This window comes from Phoca vitulina, unplaced genomic scaffold, assembly GCF_004348235.1.
Source record: "Phoca vitulina isolate PV1807 unplaced genomic scaffold, GSC_HSeal_1.0 scaffold16, whole genome shotgun sequence".
Lineage (NCBI taxonomy): Eukaryota > Metazoa > Chordata > Mammalia > Carnivora > Phocidae > Phoca > Phoca vitulina.
The window spans coordinates 2389570-2413153 of record NW_022589719.1 but is presented as its reverse complement, the minus strand read 5'-3'; the positions used below and the strand labels follow the sequence as shown (position 1 = coordinate 2413153).

The 23584-nt window shown below is 41.0% G+C and overlaps 1 protein-coding gene across 2 annotated transcripts in view; it reads right to left on the bottom strand.

Annotated features, from left to right (window-relative positions):
• The window catches only part of NELL1 (neural EGFL like 1), a 794433-nt gene that overhangs the window by 298662 nt on the left and 472187 nt on the right, over positions 1 to 23584 (bottom strand). For both annotated transcript variants that reach the window (XM_032413839.1, XM_032413840.1), the window contains exon 14: positions 22468 to 22590. In XM_032413839.1, coding sequence (XP_032269730.1) covers positions 22468 to 22590 — 123 coding nt within the window. The remainder of the gene's footprint in view (positions 1 to 22467; positions 22591 to 23584) is intronic.

Here is a 23584-nt window from a genome sequence, read left to right as displayed (position 1 = left end):
TGATTATCCATCAGTGAGTATCTCATACTATTTCTAGATTAATCCTGACCCAAAGAGATGTTTGATTTACTTAAAATGTGATTTTTTTTAAAGATTTATTCATTTTAGAGAGAAAGCGCATGTGCAAGTGAGGGGGAGGGGCCGAGGGCAAGGGAAGCAAACTCCACATTGAGCGTGGAGCCCTGTATGGGGCTTGATCTCACCACCCTGAGATCATGACCTGAGCTGAAGTCAGGAGTCAGAGGCTGAACCGATTGAGCCACCCAAGCACACCTAAAATGATGTGATTTTTATAAATTTACTCAGATATCATACTTCTGAGCACAGACCAGAGTATTCCACCTGTTAGCAGTTGTACACTCTAAGTTCAGGAACTACTCAGTTGGTGAAATTACTGATCAAGGGGTAGGTGCTGAGAGGTCGTGGAATACAAAACTATATTTACGTGATCAATAGCTGCCTTCAAAAAGATTAACATCTAAAACTCAAGGCTTTCATATCATTCTTCCTACCCTCTGATTTATTGCAAGTGTTTCCCTAGTTTTGCTAGCTCTACTCGCAGTCTGAACATAAAAAAGCAAAATCTCAAACCATACCTATTTTTTCAAGAAGTGAGAAGTTTCTATTTAAGCTCCATTTCAGATTAATTCCTAATTGTCCACTAATTACAGAAAAAGCAGTTGAATACTTTTGGATAATTTTAATATCGGATATCAACATACACCTGGGTGCATTTTGAGGTTCAGTCTGATGCCCGAAAATATGCAACATGCCGCTAAGTTTTCAGTTGAAGCAGCTTCCCTCAGTGGCATCAGATTTGGAAAAAAATATTGCTGCCTGGTTACAGGATATATCAGGAATAAGCGGGTCACAAACCTACCTCCCCCTTTTACTCCACAGATCAACCCCAACCTAAGGCATAAGGCATATATGTCCTCCAGATCAGTATTAGGGTAGTAAAACGGATTGGATTTCACAAATCTCTGATATATGGAAGCCTTATCCTTGAACTTGTTCCTGAAAAACATCCTAGTGTCTAGAAACCAAATACCCAAAAGACGCCATCTTAAAGCCAAAAATCTACTTGAGATCCATTCCATCACCTGGAATCTCCCTGTCTTAGTCCATTCAGGCTACCATGACTAATACCACAGGCTGGGTGACTTAAAAACAGAAGGAATTTATTCTCATAACTCTGGAGACTTGCAAATACTAGAACAAGGTGCCCATATGGTCATATCCTTCCTGATTCAGAGCCAACGTCTCCTCACTCTGTCCTTGCAGGGTGGAAGTGGTTAGAGATTTCTCTGGAGCCTCTTTTATAAGGCACTAATCCCGTTCGTGAGGGTTCCATCTTAACACCATCACCTCTGGGGTGTATGATTCCAACATATAAGTTTGAGGGGGACACAAATATTCAGACCATAGCACTCCCTCACAACACTCCTAGACTATGATCGCTAATTGTTGGCTCTCTACACCCAGAGTTTGCCCACCAGAACAGACATCCACTGGTGGCACTGGTAGTCTTTTCTATTTCCTTACCCTCTGATCATGTGCCCCCAATTAACCCTAACGGGTCGATTTAGGGCTGCCCTGTCCCATGAAAGTTGTCAGTCCCTGCTCCTGCTGGGTGCTAATGGGTTATTGGTACGGAAATGTCTCTAATTCTATGTGCTAAAGACTTGGCTAAGGAAAAGTAGGTTCGTCAATAACTTATAGATGATATATTTATATGCTTTTCTTTTCATGCTACCAAAGGATAACTGTAAGTTGGCTCTAAGCATACTCAATTATATATTTGCATGCTGCCCGATGTAAATATACTCTGATGGTTTTAAGAGAATATTCTTGTGGGTAATTATCTCAACTCCTCCTTTTAGTTAAGAAGTTCTATGAATATTCTCTGTGTGCACGACCCAGACCCTAACACTCTCCATCATATACTGCATTACAGGTATCTTAATGTAGGTTTTTGGTTGTTTTTTTTTTTAAAGAGTATGCTCAGCAAGAATTAAACACATCTAAATAATGATCTTCTTTCTGGTGTTTTCATGCTTAATGCCTCAGTGCATCTCATAAACTTCCATTTATTAGGTCCATTGATGCTCCAGATATGTAGACTATTACATTTGGACTAGACTTCACATTCCTGATTTAACGATGCATAACTGAGGACCAAAAAGGAAAGGAGAATGGCCCAAGAATATAGTTAGTGGCCAGGCTAGGACCAAAATCCAACTATATGTAGTTGCAAATCCAGGACCCTTCTGCTCAGAGTGCCAGGAATAGGATATGGTGTGCTGAGCAATGATGCCCTCAGCCCAGCCAGGTGATCTTCAGCAATGAGCAGCCTCATCTATTTATATCCACGTGCCTATCAAATATTATCATTTCTATGCATACCATGATATAAAAGATTAGAAGTTACTGTTTTTACTCCTTTCCCCCCATACTTTTAAGCTGCAATGTCAAAAATAGAGTGTTTTGCTCAAGATAATACAACTTATGGAATGATCTGAATTAGAGCCATTGGTTTAATCTTACCCAAAGGGTACTTCTTTTGAGTTTATTTGTGCTTTAATTCCTATCAGCCAGAGACAAAATACAACAACTTTCCTCTACCAATCTGGGTGATGAGGCTGTAGGCCTTCAAATCCAGCTGGCAGCTGATAAAGAATCAAAATAGCACCATGCTAAAGAAGAGGGAAATGATATTTTTAATTCCAAAAGCCAGGGGCAAAGAAGAACCCTGCAGGTTCTGAGGATGGTGTGAATGATGCAAAGTGGTGACTGTTTTATTGACCTGAACTGAAAGGCTCCAGAGTAGAGTGGAGAGGAGAAAAGCATCTACAAAATCCCACGTATGTGTTTATATGATAATTAACATTTTTGGTGAATAAGAAAAAACTCATTCAAAAATACTGAGGTTGATAATTTGACCATGCCTGAGGGGGGAAAAAATGTACAAGTTTGTAGTCAAATCTGCTAATTATTCTTCCATTTAAAATACTGCACTCCTGGGGCGCCTGGGTGGCTCAGTCGTTAAGCGTCTGCCTTCGGCTCAGGTCATGATCCGAGGGTCCTGGGATCGAATCCCACATAGGGCTCCCTGCTCAGCAGGAAGCCTGCTTCTCCCTCGCCCACTCCCCCTGCTTGTGCTCCTGCTCTCGCTGTCTCTGTCTCTGTCAAATAAATAAATAAAATCTTTTAAAAAATAAAATACTGCACTCCTTCTGGCTTAATAATTAGAACTCTGACCACCCTGATTCATATAATCTTCACTCTAAATATATCTTATTCTCATAGAAATACAAAGATTTGGGGCACCTGGGTGGCTCAGTCAGTTAAGCATCTGACTAGATCTCAGCTTAGGTCTTGATCTCAGGGTCCTGAGTTCAAGGTCCGCATTCGGCTCCATGCTGGGCATGGAGCCTATGAAAAGAAAAGAAAAAAGAAAAGAAAGGAAAGGGAAAGGGAAAGGAAAGAAAAGAAAAAAGAAAAACAAAGATCTTTCCATTGGAATCTTAATAATTCATACTGCTTTCCTTCACGGAGAAGATGAGTTACCATATCAGAAGTTAGCACTTCATTAGAAAATGACAGAAAAGCCAACTAAACAGGATTAATCAAAACTAGGGGTAGTCCTACTTCAGGCATGGCTGGGTTTAGAAGCTCCAACAGTATTTTCTGGATCTAGTACAACTTTGTCTCCCCACACAATTCTGTGTTGGTTTCATTCTAAGACAGCTTCTCCCTGTGGTTCCCAAAGGCCACAACTGCTCCTGGTCATATCCTTCCAGATTCCTCCCCTGGCAGAAGAGTGAGACAATATAACCAGAGGCAGGCCTGGGGGGGGGGGGGTGCGAATAATTGGATCTGCTTAAGTGACTTGTCAAACCCTCAACTAATCCTTGTGGCCAGGAAAATGCACTGCTGTAAGGGTCTCAGAGAAAGGGGATGGGTTCCAATGCTAAAGCCACATGGACTGAAAGCAAGGAGAGGTGGCTTCCAGAAGGAAACTGAGGAATGGTTACCAACAGGTAAAAAATGCTGGGTGGCAACAACAACAGGAGTCCAATTCTCTATTCTGGCTGTCATTTTCTGTCACCTGTCTGTAAGCTACTTTCTGCACCTATGATTCTCTTGACTCTACCTCAGGAACCACCACTGGGAATATTAAGATGAATCTAACCAGGCCCCACTGATGCACGCTCCAAAAACACAATCTTTCCTGTATCCATCTCAGTTCAAACTCAACATTGATTCTGCTGCTTCCTTTCTCCCACAAATCCTGGCTATGACTTCTGGAGTTTCTGCTGATGGGAAACAAATTTCCCTAAATCCTTATCCTCTTCAGAGAATGCTTCCTCCATTACCCAGCTATTATCAGGTATTTTGTTCATGTCCCAAAAGTCCATTTCCCTTATTACTCTCTCAGGAGAAGTGTATTATTCCCACATGACCTACATTCCATGGAAGGTGTTTGCATTTTCCAAGCTTGTACTCATACACATGACAACTCACTCCATGGTTACATAAAACCCTTTCTCGCTGTCTAACCTCATCCCCGGCCCAGACTGCATAGCTAATTGCCTCAATCATCCTTTCTAAGCTTCGGATGCCTTATATACATAATGGGGACATAATTCGACCTTCTTCATTGAGAACTGGTATGACTGAAATGAGGTATTGTTCATCAGGCTCCTAGCATAATGCCTGGCTCACAGGTGTCGCATAAATACTAGCTGTTACTGCTGTGATAGGGGTAGCTATGGGCTTGTGGGTAGCTGGTCATACTTTTTTATAGTATTACATTTTATACTGCTTCAACATTCTTGGAGTAAAAGAAAACACAATTTATATAAAATGGAATTACTTGAATCTGGTGACAAACCATTCACTATTCTGCTGACCAAAGACCACATCCCAACAGAAACCAAATGTAGAATACTAGTGTTTTGAGCAAGATCCTCATTTATTGACTTTCTTAGTCTTCTCAGAAAAGTATAACACCCATTTCGCACATGACTTAAATGCCTAAAAGTGAATTTTAAGGGAAAGGCCATTAGTATTTAGGGGGTTCTTACTATGTGTCAAATACAACATAGGTTACTTTACTTAAACCTCACAACTATTTTATCAGTTATTTTCATCAACAAACATTTATTAAATAATGCCTACATGTTAAGCTTTAAGGACACAAAGATGAAAAGGACATGCTTTCTGTTTTCCCAGGCCAGGGAGGGAAATAGATTAAGCAAATTAGCAGTCATAGTCAACATGATAATGGCAGGACAGAGAGTGCAAGGCAGGGGACGCAGAGCAGGGGCAAAGGTAGATCGTTTAAAAGAGCTAAAAAATTTAACTTCATTTTGAAGGACAAGCAAAAGCCAAGTAAAAATGATGGGAAATGATATTCAAAGGAGGACAGAACTGAGAACATACTATGTATAAGCTCTTTAACCCTCAAGTCAGAGAACTTTGAGTAACTTCCAAGCTCATGGAATTGCAAAGTGCAGGAGACCAGTTCTAAACACAGCAGATTGAATCCAAAAATCCATACACTCGTCCATTAAGCTATTCCATAGGAAAATGACGTGGAGCACCATAAGTGGTTGGACTCAAGTACATATTTCATTGCAGCGGAAGTAGCAGGAAATAAGGCTAGAAGTAGGTGGGAACTAGATCCAGAAAAGCCAGCGTAACATGCTAAGAAGTATAAATCCCATCCTGAAGGTCAAGTAGATACACAGGACAATCCTCAGCATAGAGTCACAGGACAGACAGACAGATACCCAATAGTACTCACTGCATGCCAGGCACTGCTCTGAGCACTTATGCCTCACCTAACCATGGAAACAACCCCTGGAAGGAGATATAATTATTATCTCTAATTGTAAAAGTGAGGCACAGATTGGTTATGTGACTACCTCAAGGTGGCACAGCTAGCTAAATAATAGAGCCAGGCTTCCAACCAAGCAGTCCAGCTATAGAAGCTTTGCTCTTTACCATTCTGCCATCCTGCCTGCAGGTCAACCTTGGAAAATCACTCTGGTTCTGACTGTGTGCTGGATGGACTGGAAAGCAGCCAGAAGGGAAAAGACGGGGACAGAAATACCTACTGTGAAGTTAGTGTCATATCCTCCATATTCCTTAGGCAAGCAATCAAAGTCAGAGAAATTAAGAGATGTTGCCGTAGATAACACAGTATGTGTCAAAATTTTCATTTTGAGTGTCAGATTCTGAAGCCCTTATATTTACAAAGTTTGGGACTTCCTCTTGCTAATTTCAGTAATACTATTCCCAATTAACTGGGTCTAAAATAATGAGGTTTTCTTCTCTATAAATTTGGCATTCAAGTGTAATCCCACTATGTGACATGTTTAAGCATATCAGAAAATCATCCACAAATTGTCAAGCTTCTCTATCCTTGTGTCTTGCATAGTTTTTCTGTGGCTGATGGCTGTAAGAAGAGACTGCAGAACATGTCACTACTTAAAGTTGACAAGCATCATTATCACAGTGAGCAGGTCATTAGGAAAAGCATTACATCTTTTTTATGAATTGTTTTTAATATAAAATTGATCTTGAAATGCAACAAAGGTAAATGCTATAGACTTGTTCTCTTTTTCCTTCTACTCTTTAGTATCATTTGAGTGTTGATGAATGTAACCCATTTCAATTTAATACCTGACTTTATGGTAAAATTCCAACCTGAGACAGGAAATGATATACTGTAGAAGAAATGAGATATTCTCAACCCCTGGTATATGGATTCCAGCCATCTGTCTGCTTAACAAACACTATAGTTTTACAATCAACTGAAAGTCAGAACTGGCTTTCAATATAACAAAATCACGGAAAATGCCATTTCCTACTTTAAGGGTGCCATGTTGCCTCTCCAGAGATTTCCTCTGTGTGCTTAAGGGTACAGATTAAAGAGTGTGCCATAGGGGCGTCTGGGTGGCTCAGTCGTTAAGCGTCTGCCTTCAGCTTGGGTCATGATCCCAGGGTCCTGGGATGGAGCCCCCTGCTCAGGCTCCCTGCTCTGCGGGAAGCCTGCTTCTCCCACTCCCCCTGCTTGTTCCCTCTCTCGCTGTGTCTGTCAAATAAATAAATAAAATCTTAAAAAAAAAAAAAAAGTGTGCCATAGTAATTTCTTATTAATTGAAACCTACCCTGAAGGTTTTATAACTGCTGACATCACCACTAGCCACAGGTGACTGCTGAGCACTAGATCTCTGATCTGACAGGTGTCACACCTATTTGTATCTTTCCTTTGTTAAGGCAACTTTTAGAATTTAAAGTAGCATGCATGTTTTACATTATATTTCAACTGGACAATGCTATTCTAGAGCCAGGACATCTAGTAATTTTAGAACACACATCTGTGAATATGCCTGTTTTGCGTTGTTTTGTTAAACATAAAGCAAATCCTCTTCCAAGACATTTATTACACTTTGGTTTTCTTCCCCTTAATACAGTCCCCAAAGAGATACTGTAAGTGAATATACCAACACTCAATATCCTTATCTGTGTAAAACTCCACAAATCAGCTTTCAATAGTCTAGGAGACTGAATGCAAACCATTTTCCAATCTCATCTAGACACAGCTCCAAAAATAGGCTATGTTTTAGGGGATATCTAGGAATTCCTGTCATCTACGTGATTACTTATACAAGCTTAATAAGCATTTTATGAAATTTTAATATTCAACCTATAAGAAAATATCTTATTCCTAACACAAACCCAAAAGCATAAGCTAGATTTGAATAAATACTTGAATTTTTGCCTTATTCCTGCCCAGGATCTTTCAGGATGTGCCACATCGAAAAATGGTATTGTCCACAAATGAGTGCAAGCACACAGTGCAAGAGAACAGACACATGATTTCTCTGTCTTAAGTTTAAAAATGGAAAACTTACCAATTTTGGAAGAAACGATTACTGTCAAGAAGAAGAGAATTGTCACAGTAACATGTGGGAATCAGTTATTTAAGTAGTAGAATTATGAGAGGTCCAGGGCTCAGGGGGAGAGTTACTTTACTGTGTCACTGGCAGTTCAACTCAAGAGACACTTAATAATTCTGAATTTTTTGCAATGCTTTCAACTGACCCATAAAAGAGTTTCTCAATTTTTCTTAAAACTGGCAGGATTGGAAGCTTGGACAAAAAGTGAAGTGTCTAATTTGATTGAAGCCAGATAGAAGTGGTGATGACATGGTTGGAAAGAATGCATTCACTCAGTTGGAAAAATTTTTAAACCCTGGATACTCCCATTCTTGCTTACCTGAAGGCCTACAAATGATCTTCACAGTGCATCAGCCAGAATTCATTTCAGAACTGCACAAAGGTTTATTTTCTACAAATAATAATGCAGCCACTTTTATTCACTTAGAATTTTATTTACAACAATATAGCAGAGACTGCTAGTGCTCATCGACAGCTGTGTCCTCCCCCTTCCCAGGCACACAGACATTCTGCTCTATTGAGTATGACTATGGATGGAGTTCTGTCCAATGCCATATAAGCCAAAGTGATATGTGCCACTTTCAGGTCTTGTCCATAAAAACCTCCCCTACATGACCTCTTTTTCCCCATCTGCTGATGAAAGCGTGAGGATTCTGAAAACCAGGAAGAGGCTGCAACCACAAGATGGAAAGTGAGTGGGTTCCTGACCTACTCTGTGGAGCAACACCCCCACTCACCACCCGCTCTGTGAGCAATGATGGGAGTAATAAGAATTTATTGTTTTGGATCTACTGAAATTTTGGAGCTTGTCTAGCATAGCAGGTGCCACTGTTTCCTTACCTTAGCTAAGTAATCTCACGTGTGTTAGCCATTTGGCACTACAGTTTTCCCATTTCGGAGCAAAGAGTCAGAAGAAATTTGAAGGTGTAATTCATCTAATGACAAATGGACAAATGAGTACCAAGAGGTCAGGTGACTGGTTCAGTTATCACAGGACACTATGGAAACCAGATGCCTCGGCAAATAAACATCTAGCTATAAATGGTAAGATGAAGCACATGCAATACAAACAGACACTGAATTCAGTGTGACTGAGCTGGAAGAGAACTGTATTTTAAGGAGTAAGCTGTGAGTAATCATCAGCAGAGCCGAAGCACTCTGCTATGGGCATATCTAACTTTATTCTAGCATCCATGAGGCTGAGATGAAGAAATACATCATTAGATAGAATGAGGCAAAAATACAAAACAGGCAAGCGTGAACCACAACACATATTACTGGCCAGTAGTAGTTAAGGATTCCGCCAATATCCTTGTTGCAGGAGGATCGACGTTAGCGATACCCCCGAAGTCCGTTGACATCTTCACATTCTATGGTGTTTTTCCATTTGTCCTTTGTGTCTTTAATAAAACTGAGTCAAGAGCAGTCTCTAAGGCAATAGTAAAGAAGTACCTGGGCCAGGCAGACCCAGCAGCAGTACCTGGCCTAGGCTTCTGACTACTTAGGTCTCATAGCACATTCATCATTAAAAGAGACCAGATCCATTTAGGCTAACCTTGCCTTAAAATATGGCACCCAACCAGGTACTATAGTTTTTTGGATCTACGTACAATAAATACTCTGCACATATTCTCACTTGGTATGGGCATGTCAAGGATAGCTGGCACCATTCTATAATTGTACCAGTTGTTAAATACTTTGAAAATTTTGCAAATAATTGCTCTCCCAAACAGATCATAATCCAGAAGATGGCCTAGAGACTGACTATGATATCTTCAATAATGTTGCCTAAAGAAACATTAGGAAACATCTCTTGGTCCATTGAGAATTGTTACTTAGGAAAGAAAGATCATGTTATCCTGATTTCTGAACAGAAAGTCAATGTTCAGTAGCCTGTTTTAAAATAAAATTGACTGATATAGATTTATATGGCTCTGCTAATCTCATGAGTCATTTCAGATGTGGAAATTATGGATAACAAACATCTATGTAACTTACCAAAGTATAACCTCAAAATGCACTCAAAAGAATCAGCACTTGCCTAAGTGTCAGATTTCCACTCCTTCCGTGATGCAAGCCGGTTTAACATGTTTTCCTTAAGTCCCCAGGGATGTAGTCACTATCTGCAAACTTTAAAAGGTAAGCACAGACTTTGGTAAGTGATGGAAAGTGCTTTAAGTGCATCCAAGAGGCTCTTTTCACCCAGTAGAAATGCACTTGAAGGAAAAGAATATTATTGGTTTCAAGACTACAATACAGCTTCTGTGCCTACTTGTAGTTCTTTATCAAGCTGATAAACAGAACACCTTTTGATAACTTATGACACAATCAGTTTCATTTTCTAGTTTCAGGCACATTTCTCAAAGGAAACATTATTGAAACTTTAAGCATAATGATCTCCTCTAGTCACAGAAACTCTTTTTTTCTCTTAGAATTACATCAGTGTTAAAAGTGCCCTCCTCTACTTTAGGACTATAACAAATACACCCACTTCTAAATTTAGTACGAGTACTGGTTGGTAAGCATTTGTAGGATAGTGAGTTTGCCAAAAATGTCTGAAGTTATTTTAATGCTGCTTAACACTGCAGTTGATATTCAAATACTCAGGTTAACATTACTACCAATCTACTTTTATTACCAGTAATAGTGCATTTAAAATAGGTGAGCATTTCTGGGGTTGGAGTAGTGGGGATGGAGCGTCTTTAGCATGCTATCTTTTTTAGTCCTCAGGAGGGAATGGCAGTGGAATGTTTGTTTTAAATTTCTTTGTTTCTGTTTTCAAACAGAAAATAGCTGTTTCGCTTAGGAGGAGAAGTGTCTCCTTGGCAAGTGACAAATTGATTCACATGTGCCACAGAGACCATGGCTCCAACATGATACAAACCATCTCTTCCTCAGACCTTTTATATCAGGCATAGAGAGACTTCCAGAATGTTCCATTTGTATGCAATCAGTAAAGCAGAGATCTGACCAAGCATTGTCTCTTTTAGCTTCTGCCCTTACAATTAAGACACTATGAGAGGCGAGCCCTGGAGGGGGGCCTGACTGTCCCAGAGAGACCAAGATAAAGCCAACACTACAATTCCCACATTGTCCCATGTCGATTTTGTACTGATTTGAACCTGCACGAATGGAGAAAAAAAATGGTGACACTCCAAACTTCCAACAGGCAGTAGGAGAGAAATACTCCATTTTTATGAAACAATGTGATCCCAAGTTTATCAATGGTTCAAAGTTATATGACCATCAGAATAATTGATTCCATGCTGTTTGGGGCCACATAGTGGAATACAGATCTGAAACTCATAAATGTTTCCCAATGGTCAACTGGGGAGTCAAGACACAACATGAAAAGATAATGTCCTATTTAACAGTACATTCTGAGAAACTATGGAAGTCTCTTGGAGCATGAGGGGCAGAGTTCTGTGTTTAGTAACTTGTCATGTTCCCCATGTTGCCTTGACTTCCCATCACAAGTGCTTTCCAGATCTACACCTAGCCCTAGGTAGGACTGCTGAGTAAATAAGTGAATGAGTCTAAATAGGAGCCATTTAAAGAAGATTTTGAAATAGACGTGCAAAAAAAAAAAAAAAGAAAGAGAGAGAGAGATGCAAACATGCAAAAAAGATACCACACTTAGGCTGCCTATTGCCTCTTAAATGAGGATAAAGGATTTGATCATTTCTAGTATAATTATGTTCGGTATCCATAGGACATTTGGTATCGATGGGGTATTTGGTATCAATAGGAATGAAACGTAAAGTAGAATAAACGAATTTTCTGTGTACAACAGATAGTGTCTTTGAACGTAAATAAAAGGCCCATTGATGATTTTCTAAAATATTAAAATAGATATTACTCAAGCATTTACTTTACAATTTTAATTTTTCTTTGATTATCTGAATGATGGTCTAGATTCAGAGTAATTAATACACGAGGCTACAAGAGCAGAGTGGATTTGTGTCAGATGAACTAGCCAATTCCCATTTCACATCAATATATATTTACTGAGCACCCAGGAAGCACAAGGTCTTCTGTCAGTGAGAAAGGCTGATACGTAAACAGCTAAATTTAACAAGGCATAACGTATTAAATACAAGCAGAAATAAGAGAAGAAGCAATTTATTCTGACTGAAAAGATCAAGGAAAAATGGGATTTCAGTGGGACTAGGAAGGGTAAACAGGGGACCCCTGGGTGGCTCAGCTAGTTAAGCATCTGCCTTCGGCTCAGGTCATGATCCCAGGACCCTGGGATAGAGCCCCGCATCGGGCTCCCTGCTCGGAGGGGAGCCTGCTACTCCCTCTCCCTCTGCCCTTCCCCCCCTTACTCATGCTATCTATCTCTCCTAAATAAAATCTTTAAGGAAAAAAAAGGGGTAAACAGGAAGAAACTTTTTTCTTCAACTGGAAGAAAAAGAGGATGGAAAAGTCTCTCCAGTATAATAAATGATCCCAAGGAGAGGGAAGGAGGCGTGAGTTAGGGGGCCTGGCCTGGACAGAGAATAGTTAGTTAACTCTCAAGTGTGACTGGTAAGGTAATGGGTAAGAGATGAGGCTCGAAATAGCCAGATAGGGCCAAGCTGTCACAGGGTCTTGAGTGCCTTGCTGAAGAGTATAGACTTTATTCAATACAAAGTAGCTTCTTTAGAATAAAATCGTGTCATTCTATAGCCCACTTTTCAGGTTTATGAATATTTAAGCATGGCATATGGCTGGCATGTTCCCAATAAACGATCTTACCACTGTATATTCAAACCCGTATCTCTGTGCTAACAACACTCTCTGATAACAGGCTGAACATAACTGAAAGGGATTTTGTCATCCACACCCACATCAGTCTTGTCTTTATGTTTATGATCCATGGTCAAATCATCAAATAGTCCTAAAAAAATCTGAAAGTCACATTTCTTATAGTAATCTGACCTGGTCCAATTATTTCAATATGATCCTGAAAAAACAAAAAAAACAAACAAAACAAAAAACAAAAAAAACCCTTAACCACTACCAAAGGGACAGATCCCATATCATCTTTAGGTAGAAAATTTTCAGTGGCTCTCACTGCTACAGGTGCAGTTCACATTTGTTGAAAGACTCTTCCTATTGACAGAGTTTGATCCTGAGCTTCCTCTAACCTGCCTGCTTCCTGATTTCATAAATGAATCACGTGTAGGGTCAAGTTTCAAATCCCTCTTCGAAATGTTATGAAATTGCTCTATAACCAGAGGTGCACTCTTAAAAATATTCACAACCTTTATCTATTTATCACTACGAATACGTTTTTACAAATGGACCTGGCTCTAAATGGGTCAAACGGTGCCGTAAGGTCAATCTTACCTCTCGTCATTCTCTCCAGCATTTTGTCTGTACATCTCAAGGCAGGATTTTAGACTGGGACCTTCCTGGAGTCTTCCTCCTTACGTTAACTGCTTTCAAAACTCTTGCCAAAGAGTTGTGAGTACTCGTGAGTACTCTTGCCAAAGGCTTTCCTATTCCCCTTGCATTTGCTTCAAACTCCCTAAACATCATCTTCTCTGAGTCACAGCCCAGCAGTTTATCAACTTCATTATCTTCAGTGGTATTGTATTAAAACAACTTCCTTTTCTCTCCTGTCTCTCCCTCTCCTTTCCTCCCATAGCATCTGAGTCTCTGAAAGCAACTCTGTGCATGTAAGATCCCTAGATTACTTATTAAACTCAGAATTTCATTTACATCTTTAGCATGTGCTCTCACATTAATCTGTCTATATCAAGCCTTCTCTGGCCTTCTGCTAACTCACTTTCTGGGTTTTTCTTGTACAATTTATCCAGCCTCCCATCAAGCAGAATTTCTGGGAAGCAGCACTTCCGCAAATGCACCTCGATGCAAACACACTCATAAAAAATTACTTCAGAGAACTAGAGGATTCTAATGTGCCTCAGAATAGACATGCAGCTATATTCCAGGAACTTCTACAGTGAAGTGAATTTTACTGTCATGATTTTCTTCAAAAGTCGGTCAATCCATTAACAAAGCAGACTCCACACTAACGTCTATTTGCATATCTACCTTCCTGAGAGGAGGAGGTATCCTCAGCTGGGGGCAAAGCTTGAGTGGCCTAAATGCCTCTGTGTCCCAATGCAGATTTTGCTTTGTTGCAGAATCTTCCAATAATCTTCTAGATACACAAGTGTATGCTCTATTAGAAAGGAATCTTAATGTGTTCATTCATCAGGAAACTTCCGAGCACTACACCATGCTTAGCTCTGTGCTAAATGCTGGTTAAACCTAGATCTGCAGTAATGAGCTACAAGAAGCAGGTAAGTCAATGGTCAGCTGCAGCATGGGATTACAGGGACTGGAGAAGGTTTGGAGTGTCTTGGAGCACAGAGAAGGAGTGCTCACCCAGCCTGAGATCAGGGAGGGCTTTCTGGAATTGAAAGGTAATTAAAAAATGAAGGTACATTGCCATAAATTGCAAAGTCATGAAAGAGCCCCCACACATGGTTTGAAAATAACTACTCTTTCCTTGTCCAGTGTTTAACATATTTCTCTAGACATCAAGAAAACACTGAGGGGACACTAGGAGTGTGATATCACCATCTTCTGAAATGCTGGAGGATTTTGAGCAAGGGCATCACAGTAGGTTTAGAACAGACCCTAGATCAGGAGATCCACACTGGAGAGAGTTGCAGCCAGGGAACTGATAGTGAGATGATGAGCCAATAAATCCCCTGGGGCTAACTCTTTAGCTCTGAGTTTTTACTTAAAGAATTCAAACAGGAGTCCACCAAAATCCTAGAGGAGAACACAGGCAGCAACCTCTTCGACCTCAGCTGCACCAACTTCTTCCTAGAAACATCGCCAAAGGCAAGGGAAGCAAGGCCAAAAATGAACTATTTGTACTTCATCAAGATAAAAACCTTTTGCACAGCAAAAGAAGCAGTCAACAAAACCAAAAGACAACCGACAGAATGGGAGAAGATATTTGCAAATGACATATCAGATAAAGGGCTAGTATCCAAAATCTATAAAGAACTGATCAAACTCAACACCCAAAGAACAAATGATCCAATCAAGAAATGGGCAGAAGACATGAACAGACATTTTTCCAAAGAAGACATCCAAATGGCCAATAGACACATGAAAAAGTGCTCAACATCGCTCGGCCTCAGGAAAATCCAAATCAAAACCTCAATGAGATACCACCTCACACCAGTAAGAATGGCTAAAATTAACAAATCAGGAAACGACAGATGTTGGCGAGGATGCGGAGAAAGGGGAACCCTCCTACGCTGTTGGTGGGAATGCAAACTGGTGCAGCCACTCTGGAAAACAGTATGGAGGTTCCTCAAAAAGTTGAAAATAGAGCTACCCTATGACCCAGCAATTGCACTACTGGGTATTTACCCCAAAGATAAAAATGTAGTAATCTGAAGGGGTACGTGCACCCCGATGTTTATAGCAGCAATGTCCACAACAGCCAAACTATGGAAAGAGCCAAGATGTCTGTCAACAGATGAATGGATAAAGAAGATGTGGGGTGTGTGTGTGTGTGTGTGTGTGTGTATAAAATGGAATATTATGCAGCCATAAAAAAAAAACACAACGAAATCTTGCCATTTGCAACAATGTGGATGGAACTGGAGGGTATTATGCTAAGTGAAATAAGTCAATCAGAGAAAGACATGTATCATACGATCTCACTGATATGAGGAATTCTTAATCTCAGGAAACAAACTGAGGGTTGTTGGAGTGGTGGGGGGTGGGAGGGATGGGGTGGCTGGGTGATAGACATTGGGGAGGGTATGTGCTATGGTGAGCGCTGTGAATTATCTAAGACTGTTGAATCACAGACCTGTACCTCTGAAACAAATAATATATTATATGTGGGAAAAAAAAAAGAAGATAGTAAAAAGGGAAAAATGAAGGGGAGGGAATCGGAGGGGGAGACGAACCATGAGAGACTATGGACTCTGAGAAACAAACTGAGGGTTCTAGAGGGGAGGGGCGTGGGGGGATGGGTTAGCCTGGTGATGGGTATTAAAGAGGGCACGTTCTGCATGGAGCACTGGGTGTTATACACAAACAATGAATCATGGAACACTACATCAAAAACTAATGATGTAATGTATGGTGATTAACATAATAAAATAAAATAAAAAAGAATGCAGAATTGTAAAGAATAGCTCCCTGCATATTTTCATCTAAGAAAGAAGGTGAAACTACACACAAACAGTTTGCCATTTTTTTTTTACATTTTGCCACTGCTTAATATAAGTTGTTGGTGGAGTTGGTGAGTTGGCGCGGGGGGGGGGGGGGGGGGGGACTTCTTTTCTATTTATCTGATTTCCCTAAGGAAGGTTTCCCCTTGGCCCACCCTCTCATTCTTCTGGAATGCTGGTGAGTGAGAGAGAGGACCTGGACATGCAGAGCCCAGGTCTTTGCTCACTTACGGACTAGGGATCACAAGGTACACAGGAAACACCCACTCTGGGCTGTTTCTATTGCTCTTCAGTGTGCAGAGGAAGCCCTATGTGGAGTGCTCCAGGGGTTGCCTTGGTCCACTGTGAATAGGTGCATCAGTCTCATTTGGGGATTCAACATTATGAATATTATTACCAAATACATAAACAATGTTTTCTGGTATAATTTTTATCAGTGCTCATATTGACATTTTAGTTTCCACTGCTTGATTTGTCTCTCAACTGGTTCTGAATGCAGGTGGGGGGAAAAGGGTATCACTTGTAGGCTCTTCTCAAACCACAACAGTTATCATAAAAAATTAATATATTGGTCCCCAAGAGTTCATCTCTGGTAGCCTGATAAGGCCACGTTTCTGAAGCTACAAAACAGAGGATCTGATCCTCAACCACATGGACAAAACACAAAGCCAGCCCATAAGAAGACAAAGTAGGGAGCCAATCCAGCAAGGAGACAGGAGAGAGTACTATCAGCATTCGAGCTCCTGGAGAAATGTGTTCCTAAATCCCAATCACATTTTTGCTCTAGGTTATATGACACACCTGGAAAGCAAAGGTCAGCAGACATGTCCAACTTCACCAGTATACAACCAGCTCAGAAGAACCCTTCATTTGGGGATTAATGCTCTGTGCCACCATCTTAACATTCTTAATAATTTCATCTTTGAATGTGTTTTGGAAATGCGGTCTGATGGGACAAGAGAGCATTCACTGAGGCTTTGGAGCCTCAGCTCATGTGTGGTCCCATCTCCCATGGCCTCCACCCAACCCAGGATGAGTTCTCAGCTCTCCCTTCTTCTGACCCCTGGGCCCTAGTCCCTCACAGCCTCTGTCTTCGCCACTCACCAATAATTGCCCTCTGCCCCCAGCAAGGTCTGGTGCAGATACAGGAAGGGTCAGGGTTGGGAATGCAGGCACGGGGGCTTCTCCAGGTAAAGGATGACTGTGTCATCCTCACCCCAAGCTGACAGCACTCAGGTGCATTCTACAAGTGATGCAGGGAACTGCTGGGGAGACTGCAGTCTCTTAGGTTGCCCATCTGTTGTGGATTGGGGTGCAGGGCTCAAGGGAAGGGGAGATAAGTGGCTCAACCTCCCTGCCCCAGCCAGATCACACTGCACTTGTGCCAGCAGAGAGGAGCCCTGAGGTCAGTGGGCCAAGTGCATGTGTCAAGTTAGGGGATGGGCCTGAAGTTTCTCTGAGCATCTGCACTCACCTTAAGAGTATCCCAGCAGCCAAGGGAGTGACTTTATTTTTTAATTAATTGCGGGGGAGGGAAAGAGGTAGAAGGAGAAGGAGAACCGGTTAGACACTTAACCAACTGAGCTCCCCAGGCACCCTCGGGAGTGACTTTAAATAGCAAATAGAAAACACCTTGATAAGTTGAGAAAGAGACTACAAAAGAAAGGCAAGAACTTTATATTTTAGTACTCTTAAACAGAAGACTTTTCCTTTTTTCCCCCACTCTCATTTTACTCTGGGCTCTAACAATTACATAGCCAGGCTTGCTAGATTCCTCTTATTTGCAACCAAAGGAGTCCTAACTAACACATAATAATGCCTTTCACGTGGCTCTATATTTTGAATATTTTTTTGTAAGCCTCTTACACATAATACCATTTTGTAAATAAGTTATATTGGGTGGGAAGCATCTGTTCAAATCTTTTCCCCCACCACACTAAATGGTGACATCTCCAGAGACCTTGTCTTATTTGCCTTTTACTCTTTTGGTGCCCAGAACTATGCTCCAGACACGGAATTCATACTTACTCTATGTTTATAAAATAAATGTCAGTATTATCAGTCATTAAGACAAGAATGTTCTCAAGGATCATCACATCTCATCCAGCCCTAAGGGACAGACAAGGGAGAAGGTCTCGCCTACTAACTGGCAGCTGCCCAAGACCCACCTTCAGATCCAGGTCCATGCAGGACTGGGAAGGAAAGCAGGTCAACATTCTCACACACAATCCCGACCCTCAGGTCAGGTTGTGCAAATCAGATCTGAAACAGTTTGCCAGTGTTTTGTCCATTTAACCCCAAACTTTTAGCAGCAAATCTTGCATAGTTTCAAAAGTATTTTAGTCTATCAAAAAATGGGAGCAAATTAAAAAATTATAGATTGCCATTGTACTCTCTCTTCCCTTTCTGATTTCTTTACAATCTCTAGTTAGAAGGAAACAAACAAACAAACGAAAGAGTGTTAAATAATGAATAGCCAGAGAGGAAAAGGAAGAAGGGGAAAGAGAAGAAAAATGGAAAAGATGAAGGGAACTAAAGACAGTAGCACTAATCAGGTTAAATTGGATTTAGCTATGTCTTATTCAAGATTTACCCGTGAGCTGGAACAATGCTATCAACCTCCAGGGATATGGTGGAACTAATGCGGTAACATATGCAAACACATTCAGCAAGCCAGCTCCCACGTATTTTGTGACTGTTGAAGCTGAAAGGGTATTTACCATCCACGTGGAAAAAAAAAAAAATCCAAAAAAACACCTTCCCTGAGCACTGGCCACCAGGAAAGCCCATCTGAAAGAATTCACACCAATTAGTATTGTTTGAGAAAGTGCTGCCTTGTGTTTTGCTTGTGAATAGTGTTAATGGTGTTTATTTCTATGCAGATGTAGTCAATTCTCTGAATAATACCACCTGTAGAAGAGCTTTTATACATTAAAAAAATAGTTCAAGGGCGCCTGGGTGGCTCAGTCCTTAAACCTCTGCCTTACCCTCAGGTCATGATCCCAGGGTGCTGGGATCTAGTCCCACACGGGGGGCTCCCTGATCAGCCTGGAGTCTGCTTCTCTCTCTGCCCCTCCCCCCCTGCTCGCTTACTTAGAAGGATCTTTCTCTCTCTCACTTAGAAGGATCTTTCTGGAGCACCTGGGTGTCTCAGTCAGTTAAGCAGCCAACTCTTGATTTGGGCTCAGGTCAAGATCACAGGGTCATGACTCAGCGGGGAGTCTGCTTGAGATTCTCTCCCTCTGCCCCTCTTCCCTCGTTCTCTCTCTCTCTTTCTCAACTAAATAAAATCTTTAAAAAAAATTAGTTGTCTAGTTATCCTTGTCCAACTCTCTCTGTAAATGTTTCAGTTACAGTTGGAAAACTATAAAATGTATGCCTTGAAACTGAGACACAAATTTGGGTACTTCAGTCAGAAAGCTGAGGTTCAAGCCAACTCATCAACTGCCTACTCCTTCTCACTCATTTTACCACTACTGATACTGTTTTTACATTTTACAGCATTTGATATTTTAAAAAACATTGAGAGATATATATATACACATATACACTCTTTTAAAACTTCTTTGCAATAACATTGTTGGAAAAACACAGATGGTGATGTTAACCCAATTTTACTATGTAAAAATATAGAAGTTACAACTCACCAGCAAGGAAATCTTGTCTAACCCCAAACTCTGTAACCTTGTGGTCCAGTTCTTCAACTACACTGCCCTGCCCCCCTAGGCACTATTTATAAAACATGAGATTCTCCCTATCTTATTGATGTCCATACAAATGACCATGAGAACCACGGTAAGAAAATTACTGTCCTTGATTCATAACTTTCAAGTGAAGATGTATTTTCAGAGCCTGTGGACACCAGGAATGTTACTGAAACTTACATTTTTTACAATCAGACTTTCAAATTTCACAAAGGTGAAGCTACTACGTACCACAATGACATGTGAGGGTTTGGCAAACACAAACTCACTGAACTAATGCAATTAATATTATTTTATGAGGTAACATAATTCTGAAAAAAAAAAAAATGCACTAAAGTCAAATCCCTATGTGCTCCTCAGACTTCTAGCATTGGCATGCAAGTACCAGCAGTGGGCTTGATAATCCACGGAATTATATTAATATTTAGGTCTTTTTGTTTTACTTTGTTAAGTATCTTCAGCCTTCTTTTAAAACCTGAGCACTAGTACTTTTATTTGCCTCATGGAACTTAAAAAAACACACACACAAATATTATATGTGTAAATTCCCACTGTAAAAGATGCAAACAACATTGAATTCATTGAGGTCAATGTTCTTTGTCACACATACACATCCCCATGGACAATAAAATGAACAGTTTGCATGTTTCCAGTCTCTACGCATTGACATAAGTATGCATATAGATATTTGTAAATAATAAATTAGATATGTGATGATAATATAGGTATTGTCCTATAGATTTTTTTTCTCAAAAGTATGTCTTGGAGATCTTTCAGAGTGTGTGTATGCACATGCACACGTGTATGTACATACATAGAGATAGAGTTTTAAATCACTGTATTCCATTCCACAAAATATGTGAAATCAATCATTCCATTACCGACAGATATTTTGGTTGTTTCTGACTTTTAGTGAATACAAACTATGCAGCAAAACATCACTGTACGTGCATATTCTTCCCCTCATGACATGTGCATTTCCTAGAATACATTTCAGAAGGTAAAATTGATGGAATCAAGAGGATCCTTATATTACTCTTCAGATTCACTTTAAATGTTGATAGATTTTCTCAAATTGCCATTAAAAAGTTTCACCAATTTACACTGTCATGTAAACAAATAATAAACAAATCTGCTTACCCCAACCTCACCAACAGAGAATAAAATCAATTTTTTAAAGATTTATTTATGTACTAGAGAGAGAGAGAGAGAGCTAGCACAGTGGGGAGGGGCAGAGGGAGACAGAATACTTTAAGCAGGCTCTAGGCTGAACGTGGAGCCCAACTCGGGGCTCTAACCCGCGACTCCAAAATCATGACCTAAGCCAAAACCAAGAGTTAGAAGCTTAACCACAATCACCTACTCAGTTGGTGTGCCGAGAATAAAATCGATTTTTAAAAATTCTCCCCAGTTGAGAGCATGAATATAGTTACTTAGTCATTGCACATTATTTCTCTCTCTTCATCAGCATGTCATCTCTGCAGGGGAGTACTGATAATATGCTGTGTGTCCTTGGGTAAGTTACTTAACCTTTCTGTGCCTCACTTTTGTCACCTCTAAAATGGGGATAATTACAATAATACCTAACTCAAAGGATTATTTCCTGTTTTTTGTACATTTTGCCCCCTTTTCAGTGTAATGTTGTCACTTTCCTCTTTGGTTAATTCAGTAAGTTAACACATACTTACTGAGTGCCTACAACGTGCCAAGCATCATTCTAATTGCTGGGGACAGACCAGGGAGTCAAAACTAAGTGGTTGCTCTCAGAGAGCTTCCATTCCAGTGGGGAGGCAGACAGTACAGAAGCAAACACATAAATATACAATGTTCTGTCACGTTGTGTTAGTTAAGTAGGGTATGAGGCTAAGAAATAATAGGGGGTGCTATTTTAGGGTTGGCCAACCAAAGTTGCTATGATAAGGGAATCCTTGCATAGAGACCCCAAGGAAGTATCCAGGCTGAGGGGACAGAGAGCGCAAAGCCCTGAGATGGGAATGTGGTTGGCATGTTTGAGAAATAGTGAGGAATAATATGTTGGTTGTAGAAGGAATGAGAGAGAGAGAAGAGAGAGCTGCCAGCTGAGAGGAGCCAGAGACCAGATTCTGAATGCTCTCATAAGCCATCAGGAGCAATTTTAATTTTATTCTAAATGCAGATGGCAGCCAAGGCACTGCCTCTGAATTGCTGAACTGCTCAGCACACAGAGAGAGACTTGAAGCCTCCTACCAAGCAGATACCTCGAATATGGCCACGGGCAGTGCCCACTTGCTCTCTGAGCAAAGCTCATAGGGAACATCAGCAATCACAGTGTCCCTCCCAAACTCAGGCCGAGAGGCAAAGCCAAACAGAGCCAGTCACAGTTGTGGAACAATGCCCCTCACCCAAAGGCATCCTTCTGCATTCAATCCAAAATGTAGACTTAAAACATTTTTCTTCTTCTCTGCTGCACAGTGCCCTCACCAGATGACAGACCAGGAACAGAAGCCTGGCCAGGCTCAGTTACCACCATGGTGAAAGGGTCTGCCACATGAGTACCAGGAGCCGAGGCAGGCCAGAGGCCCCAGCTCACCCCTAAGGCAGCAAGCCTACCTCTGCAGATGGTTCCATTGCCCACGTAGCCCGGTTTGCAGGTGCAGCTGTGTCCCTGGACAGTGTTGGTGCAGATGGCATTCTCATCACAGTTGTGCTGCCCGCTGCCACATTCATCATGCTCTGTTTGCAGGGGGAGAAAGAGAGACACATGTCTTCTTAAGTTGGCATCACAAGTGTTGGAAAAGTTGGGACTCACCAAAGAAGAATGACAGGGACTACCAGGTATGGGGCTCTTACTATGTACCTGGCAGTTTCTACACCTAGTGAGGCTGAAATCTCAACAACTCTGCAAGTTGAGTGTCATTATCCCTGCTTTGCAGGTAAAGAAACTAAGGGTCCGAGAAGTCAGGGTCTTATGCAAGTCACAGGACTGGTAAGAGCTGCTCTAAGGACATTGCCTTTTCCATGACCTGCAAAGGTTTCTATTGAGGCTCCAAGGCAGTGTTTCTCAGCAGGGAGCAATTCTGCATCTCCTCCCCACTGGAAACACTTGACAATGTCTGACAATATCCTTGGTTATCATGGCTTGGGGTGGGGGTGCTACTGGAATCTAGTGGATACAGGCCAGGGAAGCTGCTAAGCATCTTACAATGCACAGGAAAGCCCAGTACAAGAAAACATTAATTAGTACAAAACGTCAGCAGCACCTACGTCAGGAAAACTTCCTCTAAGGTCAAAGAAGGAAAAAGAAACAATCCCACATGTGAGATTCCAAAGAAGAAGGCTCAGTTAATATAACCTGGCAAAGAAGCATTTACTAACAAGGAATTTCAAAGGAATTTCATTGGTCATGGAAAATGTTGGCAAGCATGGGGTTGTGCCGAGTCCAAAAGGGATTTATTCTTAGGACCTCTCTCCAAGGGCCTTCAGCGGGGCCCTGAACTCTAGTTTTCCACGAAGCCCAAGTTCACAAGGGTCAGCATTCAACCCTGGGTTGATGCCTGATGGGTAGTCACATGGTTGTATATTTTCAAATAGCTGTGGCATCCTTAACCCACAAGATGTTGGAGGATGTAGATCCAACACTTTAAAAAATGAACTGAAAGATTCCAAGTTAGAAATCAAGATTTCACAGATAATGACACTTTCCTGTGATAATCAGGAAATTTAAACA